This window comes from Lithobates pipiens, unplaced genomic scaffold (assembly GCF_037356315.1).
Source record: "Lithobates pipiens isolate NorthernLeopardFrog02 unplaced genomic scaffold, aLitPip1_a1.2 Scaffold_13, whole genome shotgun sequence".
NCBI lineage: Eukaryota > Metazoa > Chordata > Amphibia > Anura > Ranidae > Lithobates > Lithobates pipiens.
The window spans coordinates 8087326-8100938 of NW_027507718.1; the positions used below are offsets into that span (position 1 = coordinate 8087326).

Consider the following 13613-nt stretch of genomic DNA (forward strand, 5'->3'; position numbering starts at 1 on the left):
TTTTCCACCTGTAACCCGAGTCTATTATGTTCTTGTGCCCTACTTTGCTTTATTTGGAGAAGAACAATGCCAGCTTTAAGACTTTGAAAAGGCCTAAAAAAATCACTCAATTGTTTCCACACAGTGAAAAAATACACAAGTGTTGTGTTTAAAAAAAAATAAAAGTGTTTTGAAAGAACAGTAGTAAAACACAAACTTCATTTTTAAAGCAGACCTACTGCATGACAGCATTTAAAAGCACACCACACATTCAGAAGTAATCCAAATATCATTAAAAAAAAATAAAAATAAACTTTACATACTGTCTATTAATGTGTTATAAATAATTTGTTTCTTCACTCTCAGTGAGGGGTTAAAATGTTAGGTCTTAAAAAGTAAAAAATGTGTAACTATAATTAGTGTATTGTTTAAAAAAAATTGAACTATACATGCATGCCCCAGTTTTAAGTACGCAATGGGGTTTATTTACTAAAGCTGTAAAGTGCGTGTAATTAGAGTTGTGTTGTGTCATTTAAAATACTGCTGTCTGTGGCGAGTGCCCATAATTCCCAGCCAGTGCGTCACAGACATTTTTGTCTCCTAATAACTGTATCAATGTATTATGGGTGTTAGATGGTGACTTGTCATGACCATGAAATCTATTTATGTTGTACATAGTTTATTTAGAAATGTTTACTGTCAATGCTTGCATGGTCCTCTGCATTTGGTGGACTTGTACTGTTGTACTGTGGACTAAAGTGTGCCAAAAGTCACATGCAGGCCTTCAGTGTGCAAACACCCTAGCAAAGTACAGACAATGGTAAAGCAAGCAAGCATGACAGTGCAAAAAAAAAAAAGTCCAGCCTCAAACCAATTTTTTTTTCTTAGTTCTGGATGGAGTAGGGAAAGTTAGAATTCCTGTCCATTTTTGGCATCTATGTATGACCTTATGGAAGAATTCCCTCCCATTGTGCCTCTATGACACTAGGACAAAAACAAGGGAAATGGATGTCACTGGAACTGTTAGCCCTTGTACACACGGTCGGAGATTCCAACGGAATGTGTCCGATCGGACCGGTTTGTCGGATATTCAGACTGTGTGTGGCCTACATCGGACTGTTTCCGTCGGAGTATCCGACGGACCAAGTTTTCCAACTTGTTGGTAAAATTTTCAGACAAAATGCTCCAATCGGACATACTCCAATCATGTGTAGAGAATTCCGATCGGACAAAGTGCCACGCATGCTCAGATCAAATTCCTACACCAAAGCTATTGGCTACTAGCGTGAACGTAGTCTCGTCGTAACAAAATAACGTAATCACGTCGGATTTTCCGACAACTTTGTCCGACCGTGTGCATGCAACAGTTTCGGACAAAATCCGACGGATTTGGTTGTCGGAATCTCCGACCGTGTGTACAAGGGCTAAGACACAAACCGCAATAAAAAAAGAAAACCTGATTCCAAACCTTTCAGATTTTTTGGTGGCTGTGCCCATCCTCCACTATAGCACAAGGATGACAAAGTTCTACACAGAACAGAGTATGGGTAAGGCCCCTTTCAAAGTAAGATCCGATCGGGTCCGGCTGTCTGTTTTTCAGTTGTGCCCGATCAGGCTCTCCATTCTCCTCCGCAGGCAGTCGGATGTAAACGGATTTGTGTCTGTTTACACCCGGCTACCTTCAAGATCCAATCCGGCAACAAAGAAAGAGAAGAGGATCCATTTCCCTCCGTCTGGCTAAACCGGATCGGAGGGCAGTCGGGTGTAAACAGACAGCTGGTCTGTTTACATTTGACTGCCTATAGAGCAGAGTGGGCTGTGTCTGTGTCCACTCTGCATAAGTGGAGCAGACACGGACCTGTCATCCAGCTGCTCCGCTGAGCTCAGCAGGGGATCAGCAGACAGATCCCCTGCTGAGAAAAAAATGGATCCAGCCCGTGTGAACAGGACCAAGCTCCTATAGCATTGTGGGCTAGACATCTTCAGCAATGCTATTCTCAGAGGGAGAGAGTTCACATATACTCCAATTTTTCTGATTTCCTGCACATTCCTTTATTATAAGCAGTGTGGAGAACAGGAACTGGGTTACTATACTATACCGTGGTTCAATCCAAATTGTGTCTAGCAGACTTCTCCCTTAAAGGGCAACTGCAAACAAGTGATATCAGAGCATAGTAAATGGCATCAAACAAAAATATTGCGACTGTCCAAAAATTATTTTCCTTGCACCTGATTGGGTATTTTTTGCAAAGTGAAATGCACCACATTCACTGAGCTCTGGGGAAAATGTCCTTCCACAATGAAACTTCTCTTGTAAAGTCAACAGCCTATTTGCGTTTAGTAAATTAACCCCAACGACACAATAGGCCCCACATGTACCTCTCTGCTACTTTCACCAAGTGTTGTTAGGTGGAGTCTCAGCTTCCAAATACATGATTCTAAGCTGTGCAACTCATCTTAATAGCTGTGAGCAAGACAGGAAGGCACACGCATTGCCTGCATTCTACAATGATTATGGGCAACAAGGGGATTTTAAGTAGCTGAATGGTCAGGTACATTACAGCTACATCTGGAGGAGAAACAGAAGTCATGAGTAAGTGGGCTGTGACTCCCTAGTGTACATTTCAAGGCATAGCTCTCAGTTTGGACTAAAGTGTACCTTTAAATCTATCAATTATGTCTGCTGACATTGTACCATAATGCATTGTTTATTTTCGATGACACATTATAATAAGAGCTTCAAAGAGGCAATGATTGCTGACCAGGAATCAAGAAGCAATCAGAAGCACTAGTAGTAGACGTTCATGTAGCATCATAAAATAATCATCTTTCCCTACTCAGAGAATGACCATAACAAAAAAAAGAAAATGCAAATCATCTTGTGATGTTCTTTCAATGGGATCAAGCAATGTTTGACAGGAACAGAAAGCTCAGCACATGGCTACGTATTTCCATCCCATCAAATAACAGCAAGATTTTGTTTTATAAATGACCGCAATGAAAAGCACCTTTCTATAGAAATCTGTAGAATGGTGTTAATAGAGTAAACACCTGTTCAGTTCTTCAATCACTTGAAGAAAATGTTCGGCTTAATTTGCTTCTAAACTGTGTTCTGAAAATCACGTCCTGAATGGCAGGTTAGCATAAATAAATTATACAAAGTATCTAATGGCTAAGCGATTGATCAGACTTTGTGTTTGCTCTTCAAACCTTTCTACTCACCCTCATCACGTGGTGTCACATTTCCATTTGGAACAATTTACAACTAAAAAAACTAAAATATTGATCTTCATAATGACATTGTAAAGGAAATGACACCTCTTTAGGTCATAAAGTAATACCCTCAGAAGACCTCCTAGGTTATCACAAGAATGACATTTGTTTCTGAAGGATCAAACGAAATGTTCAATAATACTTAATATAAAAAGTAGAGGGAAAAAAGAAAGAATGGATGTTAAACAACATATTTAACACAATGGGATTTATTTACTAAAGGCAAATCCACTTTGCACTACAAGTGCACTTGGAAGTGCAGTCAATGTAGACCTGAGGGGAAGCTCTGCTGATGTGATCATCCAATCATGTACAAGCAAAAAAGCATTTTTTTTCCTTGCATGTCCCCCTCAGATCTACAACGACTGCACTTCCAAGTGCACTTGCAGTGCAAAGTGGATTTGCCTTTAGTAAATCAACCCCAATATCCTGGTCTCCCATTATGTTGTGAGTTCAGCATTACCAGACTGGAATTGGGGTTGCATAAAGTTACAGCATATGTATAACATCAGCACTGTAATAACAATAGTTACATTTAATAATCCAATATATATTTGTTTGAAAATCTCCTTTCCTGTTGTGCATTCTGCCCATCTGTTGGTTATCTCTTTCCACTTCCTGGTTTCCCTGCATGCTTTGCAGCTTCTCCTCTGCTGTTCACTTTCAATTTCTAAAAACGACATGTCCCATGGTACCTTGCTGTCTGCAAGCAGTGATTCCTGTACTGACTGCACCTCCTCAAACTTCTCCTCTCAGCACTTCTGTAGTTCAGAAGTCAGGCTCTGTGAATTTTGTGACACAGCAGTGCCTACTGGCAGGACACAGTGAATACAAGCCACAGAATTCAAGGAAGTAAATGTGCCAAGGGGAGGAGCTAGAGGAAGAGAGGTGTTAGGTGCAAAAACACATGTATTGTGAGTTTACCAGTTTTCCTGCCAAAAATGTCTGAATGGTCACAAAAAATAAAATAAAATAAAAAAACAGGAAAAAAAAGGAAAAAAAGAAGAAGATGATCATGTACTAGCAAAGTAGTGTAAACCTGTACAGGGTAATGTGTAAAGACCCCAAAGGCCTCTTTCATGTGGTCTCTTGACTTTAGCATGATATCAACTGGACATCTTCAAATAGTAGTATGGAAGATCATACTTCCCCTTATTTGATATAGGTGACCTTAAGGTAAATATAGTTCTTAGAAATTTAGATGCATCACAGAGTTATCAAAGCCCAGCCAAGTCTAAGGGAAGCTACAGACAACATAAAGGTAGCAGACAGACTATATGTAGCCAAGTAAAAGTCCCAATAAATGCTGTACCTTTTAAAGCAGAAGAGGAATCACTGGGTGATCCTGTTGTGCTCCTATAGTTGGGAAGGATTAGGGTCAGGGTTGGTGTATGGAAACACAACTCACAGTGGGGAACGTAGAACACTGACATTCTTTGAAGTTTCAGTTTTAGAAGAAACTTCTTCAGTGAAGTAGCATTCAGCAGTACACAAGGTACGGGAGGGGTAAGTTGCTAATTGGCCTTTTTGTTTGGTGATAAGGTAGCATTGCATGCACACAGTAGTAAGTTGCAGAACAGCAAAATGACAAGCAGCTGATTTTATATCCATTTTAACGTCAAATTAGGAAAAAAAAAACTTTAAATACATATAGGGAGCACAGCCTGTTTTGATGCACCAGTCCACCCTCCTCCCTTTTATTGGTTGTCTGGAGATGCTGCTTGTGAAGGAGAGGAATTCCCAAATAGGTGTAAATAAAAATGTCAGAATTAGAAGTAACTTGAATGATACAGATTGGTGATACAGGTTATTACACTGCAAAGGCCTCAGGAACAACACTCCCAGAGACCATGTGAAGGATTCTAGATGTGATGGATTACACAAAACTAGGCAGAGTGGATTTACTGACATTATCATAGCTACATTGTTAGACAATTTTCACTACTTGCATGCAATTGCATTTAAAAATATTAGCTAATTGGTGTTCACACAAGAATTTCCAAAGATCATTATTATTATTATTCAGGATTTATATAGCATCAGCAGTTTACAACGAGAGAGCAGACAGTATAGTTACAATACAATTCAATACAGGAAGAATCAGAAGCCCTTGCTTGTTAGAATTTACAATCTAGAAGGGAGAATCAAGGGAAAAAAAGGTAATAACTGATGGGAGAAAATGAAAATACAGTTGTTAGGTGTGGACAGGGTAGGCTTCTCTGAAGAGGAGGGTTTTATAGGGATCATCTAAAAGATAATAGGAGTAGAGGATAGTCGAACAGGTTGAAGTAAGGAGTTACATAGGATTGGAGAGGCTTTGGAAAAGTCCTGGAGGCGAGCAAAGGAGGGGATGACGAGGGAGCTAGAGAGCAGGAGGTCTTGAGAGGAATGAAGAGAATGATTAGGTTGATATTTTGAGACTAGGCTAGTGATTTAGCTGGGGGCTAAATTGTGGATGGCTTTGTAAGTTGTTGGTAGTATTTTGAATTGAATTAGTTGGGTGAGCGGAAGCCAATGGAGGGATTGACAGAGAGGAGTAGCAGACACAGAGCGATTGGTAAGGTGGATGAGTCTGGCAGCAGCATTCGTGATGTAGCAAGATCAGACACTCAGGAGATCCATTAATTCACAAACATCTTCATTTATAGTAAAGTGCAAGCATGATGAACTCCCGACATGTAGCAAGACAACTCATCTTTACAGCGATCCATGCATAAATTCTAACTCATTGGAGTTGAATATGAGCCCTGTCACACCTTTCCGGGTTGGGGGGGGTGTATGGTGTTAGTTCACCTTTTTATTTTTTCTGAAAAGATGAACCACCACCTTTAAGTGGATGTAAACCCACTCTCATCATTGCTAAACTACTGACATGGTGCTTATCTCTAAGGATATATATGTCTCCTGCATGTATCCTTACCTGTCAAATAACTCCCCCTTTTCTGTTTGTAGCCCTGCAAAACTCTGGATTCTGCAAGTGTGTCTGTTGTCCTACTCCTAATAATCTGATACATCTTTGAGTTTGTAAATGTACTTTGTGAATATCCCAACACGTTTATTTACTTCAGTTCTGCACCACATATGCATGATGCCCTGTCTATGGGTAATAGTGTGGCACACTTTTCACAGAGCCTGCCTTCTGAACTAAGGAGGTGCTGAGAGAAGGCAGAGGTAGTACAGGAATCACTGCTTGCACCAGCAAGGCACCATAAGATAAGGAGTTTCAAGGAGGTGAAGTATTTTGCTGTCTGCAAGCAGTGATTCCTGTATTGATTCCACCTCCTGGCAGCACCTCTGTAGTTCAGAAGGCTCTGTGAAATATGTGACACAGCATTGCCAACTCACAGGGCTTAGTCAATGCAGATCACAGAATTCAAGGAACTAAATGTTTTGTGGATCTTTACAAAGTATGTTTGCAATCTTCAAGATATATAAGATTAATAAGAGCAGGCTAGAAATAATTGAAATACAAGGTGAAAAAGAATCTATGATTTTAAATAGTGACCATAGATACAAGTTAGGTTTCCCATACGCAACACTGGGTGTTCAAAGTGAACACAGCTTTACATCATTCTGCAACATTCACTTTCCAAAGTGAACATCTACACTATATTGTCAAAAGTATTGGGACACCCACCTTTACACGCACATGAACTTTAATGGTGTCTTAGTCCATAGGGTTCAATATTGAGTTGGCCCACCCTTTGCAGCTATAACAGCTTTAACCCTTCTGGGAAGGCTGTCCACAAGGTTTAGGAGTGTCTATGGGAATGTTTAAGCATTCTTCCAGAAGTGTACTAGTGAGGTCAGGCACTGATGTGGATAAGAAGACCTGACTTGCAATCTCCACTCTAATTCATCCCAAAGGTGGTCTATGCTTTGTGCACTGGTGTGAAGTCATGCTGGTACAGGAAGGGGCCATCCCCAAATTGTTCCCATGGAGTTGGGAGCATAAAATTGTCCAAAATGTCTTGGTATGCTAACGTTTTAAGAGTTCCCTTCACTTGAACTAAGGGGCCAAATCCAACCCCTGAAAAACAACCCTACACCATAATCCCCCCTCCACCAAATTATTTGGAACAGTGAACAAAGCAAGATCCATAAAGACATGGATGAGCAAGTTTGGGGTGGAAGAACTCGACTGGCTTGCACAGAGTCCTGACCTCAACTCATTAGAACATCTTCGGGACGAAGTAGTGTGGAGACTGCAAGCCAGGCCTTCTCATCCAACATCAGTACCTGACCTCACAAATGCGCTTCTGGAAGAATGGTCAAACATTCCCATAGACACACTCCTAAACCTTGTGGACAGCCTTCCCAGAAGAGTTGAACCTGTTATAGCTGCAAAGGGTGGGCCAACTCAAAATTGAACCCTACAGACTAATGCCCTGTACACACGGTCGGACATTCTGTCGGATTTTTGCCGACGGATTTTGGCCCAAACTTGGCTTGCATATACACGGTCGCACAAAGTACAGAACGAGGCGACGTAAACCACGTACGACGGGACTATAAATGCGGGTACTTTGTCCGTCGGAACTGTCTACACACGAACGGAATTTAAACGATCGGATTTTGTTGTCGGAATATTTTAGATCCAGCTCTCAAACTTTGTGTGTCGGAAATTCCGACGGAAAAAGGCCGATGGAGCCCACACGCAATCAGATTTTCCGACAACACGATCCGATCGCACATTTTCCATCCGAAAGTCCGACCACGTGTACAGGGCATAAGACTGGAATGCCATTAAAGTACGTATGCGTGTATAGCCAGGTGTCCCAATACTTTTGTCAATATAGTGTATTTTACTTAGAGAAGAGCCTGTACTCCTTTAGTAAATAAACTCTATTGAATCTTTTATTTTTATTTTTATTTTTTTTATATCTAGATTTTTCAGCCTTTCACCCCATACATTTATCCTATGCTGATCTGCCAACAACAGATTGAGGACCACCCACTATTCAAAATATAGCCTACATTTAAAGGACTTCTATTACCCTGCTGGTAATGCAACATTTTAAAAATATCATATTTTAAATGGGCAGCAATTGGAAGGCAAAATAAGCTAGTAGTAACTGTACAATACTCTTTGCATGTAGTAAAGCATATAAAGATATGTAAAGCAGCAGTCAAACTGCAAGGATTTGCCAACTGCTAACATCTAGGAAAAAAAAGTTTCAGCTTTTTCTGAGCTACACAACTAGTAGAATGTTCCTATCTTGCCCTTAGCACACACTAGTTGTTTGTTGCAGCAATCTCTTTGTGTCTGTGTAGTTGAAAAGGCTTTGAGTCTTCACAAATTTAAATCTTCTTAATACCTCCTAGACTCCCTTAAAAATAATGAGACAAGTTCCTTATATCTCTGGCCAAATATCTCTATTACATGATTGCCATGAAGTCTGAGAGTGCATACCTAAAATAACACCCTACATACAGTAATCCATTAAAACTTTACCAACTGCTCAAACAAAGACAACATTGTCCAGATCATTGTGTGAACGCATGGTGTTCTCTCTATCCAATGTGCATTATGGAAAGTACACCACTAAGCAGCCATTTATATATTACGAATACTTTGTAATGGGAGAACCACTCATCTATTTACAAAATAACAACTACATCTAAATGAACGCAAGTCACAATAATAACAATGTGATATTTTCCTGCAGACACCACGCGTGAACAAGCACATGTTGTAAGCGGAGAACAGTTTAGAATATGAAATCACCCGCACCTTGCTAGGAAGTCGTAACTAGCCCTTAATGGCCTACTTCTATTATGACCAGCGTGATCACAAGTTGCTAATTACTGTCCAAGAGCTGGCCAATAAAAATGACAAGAAGGGGCTGTAAAATCTATGCCAATATATTGAACTAAAGTCACAAAAGGAAAAATTGGCTCGCATAATTCTGTTATTACTCGTAAACAGAATGTCCTACCGGTGCTCAAATACATTTTCGTTAACGGCTATCAATATTGATATATAATTAAAACAAACTTAAAACACAAAAACAAAAAAACACTCAAATCTACTATTTAAATGTTAAAAAAAGGTATGAAAAGGAGGCCTTTTACCCTCCTAACTGATACGGCTTTTTTTATACTGTTAGGCTTGCGGTTAGCCGCCATTTTTGCCCACGACACTTCAGATCCCTAGTCTCCATATGTGCTACTTTTTGCCTGGTATTTATCATTTTTTTTTACATTTTTCTTTCTATATTTTGTATTGGTGACATGAAACAGCCGTTTAGCTGTTTGCTGCGCTGTAACGCAAATTGGTAATTGGTATGGTCACCTAGTCTCTGTATGCTATTTGCCTGTTTAGATAAAGATTCTATATATAAAAAAAAAAGTTATAAAAAAGTATTAATGTGCAAAAAAAGCCCCATTTTGTTCCAACTGTTCTTTCAGTGAACATATAACAGGCAAGAATGATATTTACTGTAGCAAGGGAAGGATGGATTAGCAGAAAATGCTACATGTTCTACTGACTGCTATAATTCCGCCAAATCTGGTAGAACAGAGGGAGATAATGATTTCTAAGAAGCTCACATCAGCCCCCTCTATGACATAGGGGTTAAGGCTATTTAGATATCCGAGGATAAAAGTTGTTCCTGAAAATGATGAGAGGTGCCTCACTGAAAGGAGGGATGTTAGAGAGTGATAACAACTACACCAGCACAGATCTAATTATTGTTGAAGAGGAAATGACTTAGACAGGGAGCAAGTAATGGAGGTTTTAAACTTTTAATTGCACATCTTTGAGTCTGCTCTAGACCAAAAGCACTTCATTATGTTGCTTTAATCTGCTGTTCTCTGTTGTAAATGCTCGGGGCTGCGCACTAGCCTCCCTGTTGTGTTTGAGTCCTCAGAAAATTGACCAACTACAGATGGCAGTGGATAGCTGCAATGGCCGCCACCGTTTCCTGCTTTTTACATCTACTGTGTACATGTAGCTTGCAACATTCCCAGTGAAAATACGTTATTGGGGATTAAAACATGCTATAAAAAAAGTCAACGTAATAGAAAAAAAAAGTTGTTTTTTTTGTTTTTTTAATCACATTTAAACTAGCTGCAGTAATTTGACTGCTGTTCTGCTCACCAATTAAGGAGTTCTTTAAAACCCTGAAATAGCTAACCCAGAAATTTAAACACAAATTCGACATAATACTTTTTTTTTCCCCATCACATTTTGACTGGCTGTTTTGTTAAGTGATTAATGAATTCCTTAAAAACCTGGAAAAGCTAACCCAGAAATTAAATGTAAATTCGACATAATAAAAAAAAAAGGGGTTTTTTTTCCATCACATTTACACTGGCTGTACTGTTCAGCAATTAATGAATTCCTTAAAAACCTGGAAAGGCTAGCCCAGAAATTAAATATTCTATTAAGCTTGTTATAGTCACCCTTCCATTCTTATAAAGTTTTAACTAAACAACTTCTGTTGCTTTCCCTTCTGGGATCACATACGTTATGAATTATGTAATTAAAGTGGACTTTGCGTCATCACAAAAAAAAAAAAAAAATCCCTGTTTATTATGAACAGATCAGTTCACGTATAGATATTTACATTCTGCAGATGATGGGCTTTAGCTTATATGGATGCTTCCAAAATCATCAAACATCTGCTCCAGATGGCATTCTGGACATTATAACACATTTGTACATGAACAAAGAAATTGTTTTAATACACTACTTGAAAATTATTATATTGGAAAATGTTCACACTTCCTATTCAAACCTGCTAAAGGCAGACTATGAAGTATAAAACCTACACTAACTGTCCCTTGGGAAACCTCCAGCCTCCTATCTATTGGTAGACTAACAGCACGACCTTCAGGCTTTTGGCTGGCAGGAAACCTTGTGACTTGTTGTTCCACAACAATTGCATGGTTGACCATGTCTAGTTTAAATGTAAACTGCAGGAGAGGGACCAATCAGAATTCAGCTTTTAGTTTACTTATTCTGATTGGCTGCCATCGCTTCCAAAGCTCCACTGTCCTTTGTATTCTTTTGTGGATTTTTTTTGTACTACTTTAAACAGTGGCAATATTGTTCCTAACCTCAACATGCCTTTTAACTTTAACGTGCCCCATTATATTGAAGTCTAGATGCAGAGAATAAATCTCCGCTCTACCTGTCAGGAAGGTTGAAGCTTGGGAGTGAAATATTATCCTGGTGTGTCACATACATCATGCAACAAACACTAAATCACAAAAGGGGCTAAAACTGCAGGAAGTAGCAGCTATTGTGGAGAAAAAGAAAACAGAAAAAGAAAGCTAATGCCAAGACATTCAAAAATAAACAGAGTTTTCAGAACACAGGCCAAAATTATTCATCGCCTTCTAGTGAAATCCAAGATTGCCTACTTTCTATTTTTCTAACTAAAAAAAAAAAGAATACACGAAAGAAGCAAAGCATGCTTCTGGAGACTTTGGCTGCTGTTTTGAGGCCCCGCACTTTGGCTAAAATTTTGGCAAACGACAGATATAAATTAAATGAATCTAACTTGTGTACACATAATAAAACTGTAAAAGATCTCTATCAAATAGAAAAAACATACAACTAGCCCAGAGACTGAAAACACAAACAATGCAAAATAAATATAACGGCAAATCTTTCCGACTAATACTACACACTGCAAAAAGTAGCACACTGTACAAATGTAAAATAAATGTAAAATAAACAAACAAAACTATATTCTTTTATCAGCTTAAATAGCATAACAAAACAAAGACGCAAGAATCTTTACACATAAAATACCTACTACCTTTGAGCTTTACAAACACATTGTTTCAAAGAATATAGATGATTTAATAGGCATTTCCAGCAGGTTACTTCCAACAAGCTCCTTCTCTAATACACTGAAAATATACTATAGCTTATAAGGGAACAGTAGCAACTGATCCATATAAAACTTTTAAGGGCATTATAAACAACAGAAAAAAAAAACAGAAAAGCAAAAGAAAAAAAAAAAAAGAGAGGCAATGAGATGTTATTGTATTTTTACCTGATTGTTAAATTCTTCCTCGTGCTGTCTTTTTCTGCCTGTGCTTCTCCTGGTCCTCTTGTTCAATCGAGCCCATTTTGAAACCTGCAGAGGAGATTACAGAGTTTGTTTAGAGATACTCTCCTTGTGTGCAGATGGCCCATGTGCGTAAGAAACTATAAACAGACGCTACACACACACATTTTTCCATTGCTTCACTGGCTGGAAAAAAAACGTCCATACCCTCTTCAGTCTGAAATGACGTTCCTAAAATATGCATACTTCATACAGATGATAACTGTGAGAATGGACTCGTATCTGACTGTGTATGAAAATAGACTCTGTAACATTCTTCAAGATAGAATGAAGTCAAAAACACGCAGAACAACCAGACCAATGCTGAAGGAAACTAAAAAAGGATTTTCCCTTCTTCACTATACATTCCAACCAAATGTATTCCTCAAAAGAATCAGACACAAGGGAGTAAAATTACTAAAACTGGAGAGTGAAAAATCTGGTGCAGCTCTGCCTAGAAACCAATCAGCTTCCAAGTTTTATTAATTGAACAAGCTGAAGTTACAATCTAAATGGCCACCATGCAAAACTGCACCAGATTCAGATGTGTGCTTCTTCCACCTACTGGGACATAATGTCATTAATATTATATATATATATATATATATATATATATATATATATATATATATATATATATATATATATATACACACACATATATATTTATTTATATAACAACCAGACATGTCCCTCAAAAGAAAACAAACACAAGGAGTACCCTTCCATTGTTTGCTTCTTCCATTTACTGGAATCCAATGCCTCGTTATATATATATATATATATATATATATATATATATATATATATAGAGCATTGAGTTCCAGTAGAGGGAGGAAGCAAACTTTGGAAAGGTGCTCCTCGTGTCTGGTTCCTTTTGAAGAACATGTCTGGTTGGGAGATATATATATATATATATATATATATAACATTAGGTTTACAGTAGGTGGAAAAAGCACACATCTAAAAGTTACTTCTTGTGTCTGATTCCATTTGAGGAATACATCTGGCTGGTGTGTGTGTATATACACACAGACACAGTATACATACAGTATATATATATATATATATATATATATATATATATATATATATATATATATATATATAGATATATATAGATATAGATATAGATATCTATATATATATATATGCACCCCTATACCAACCAATCGAATTGTGCTCCTCAAAATGAATCAGACAAGGAGTAACTTTCAAGTGTTTGCTTGGTCCACCTATTGAAATTCATTGTGATTCCCATATATACTGTGTATACACAAGAACCAGATGTGTTCC

At 38.3% G+C, this 13613-nt stretch overlaps 1 protein-coding gene across 2 annotated transcripts in view; it reads right to left on the minus strand.

Annotated features, from left to right (window-relative positions):
- Positions 1-13613, minus strand: part of AOPEP (aminopeptidase O (putative)) — a 613303-nt gene that overhangs the window by 120645 nt on the left and 479045 nt on the right. For both annotated transcript variants that reach the window (XM_077474816.1, XM_077474818.1), the window contains exon 14: positions 12264-12347. In XM_077474816.1, coding sequence (XP_077330942.1) covers positions 12264-12347 — 84 coding nt within the window. The remainder of the gene's footprint in view (positions 1-12263; positions 12348-13613) is intronic.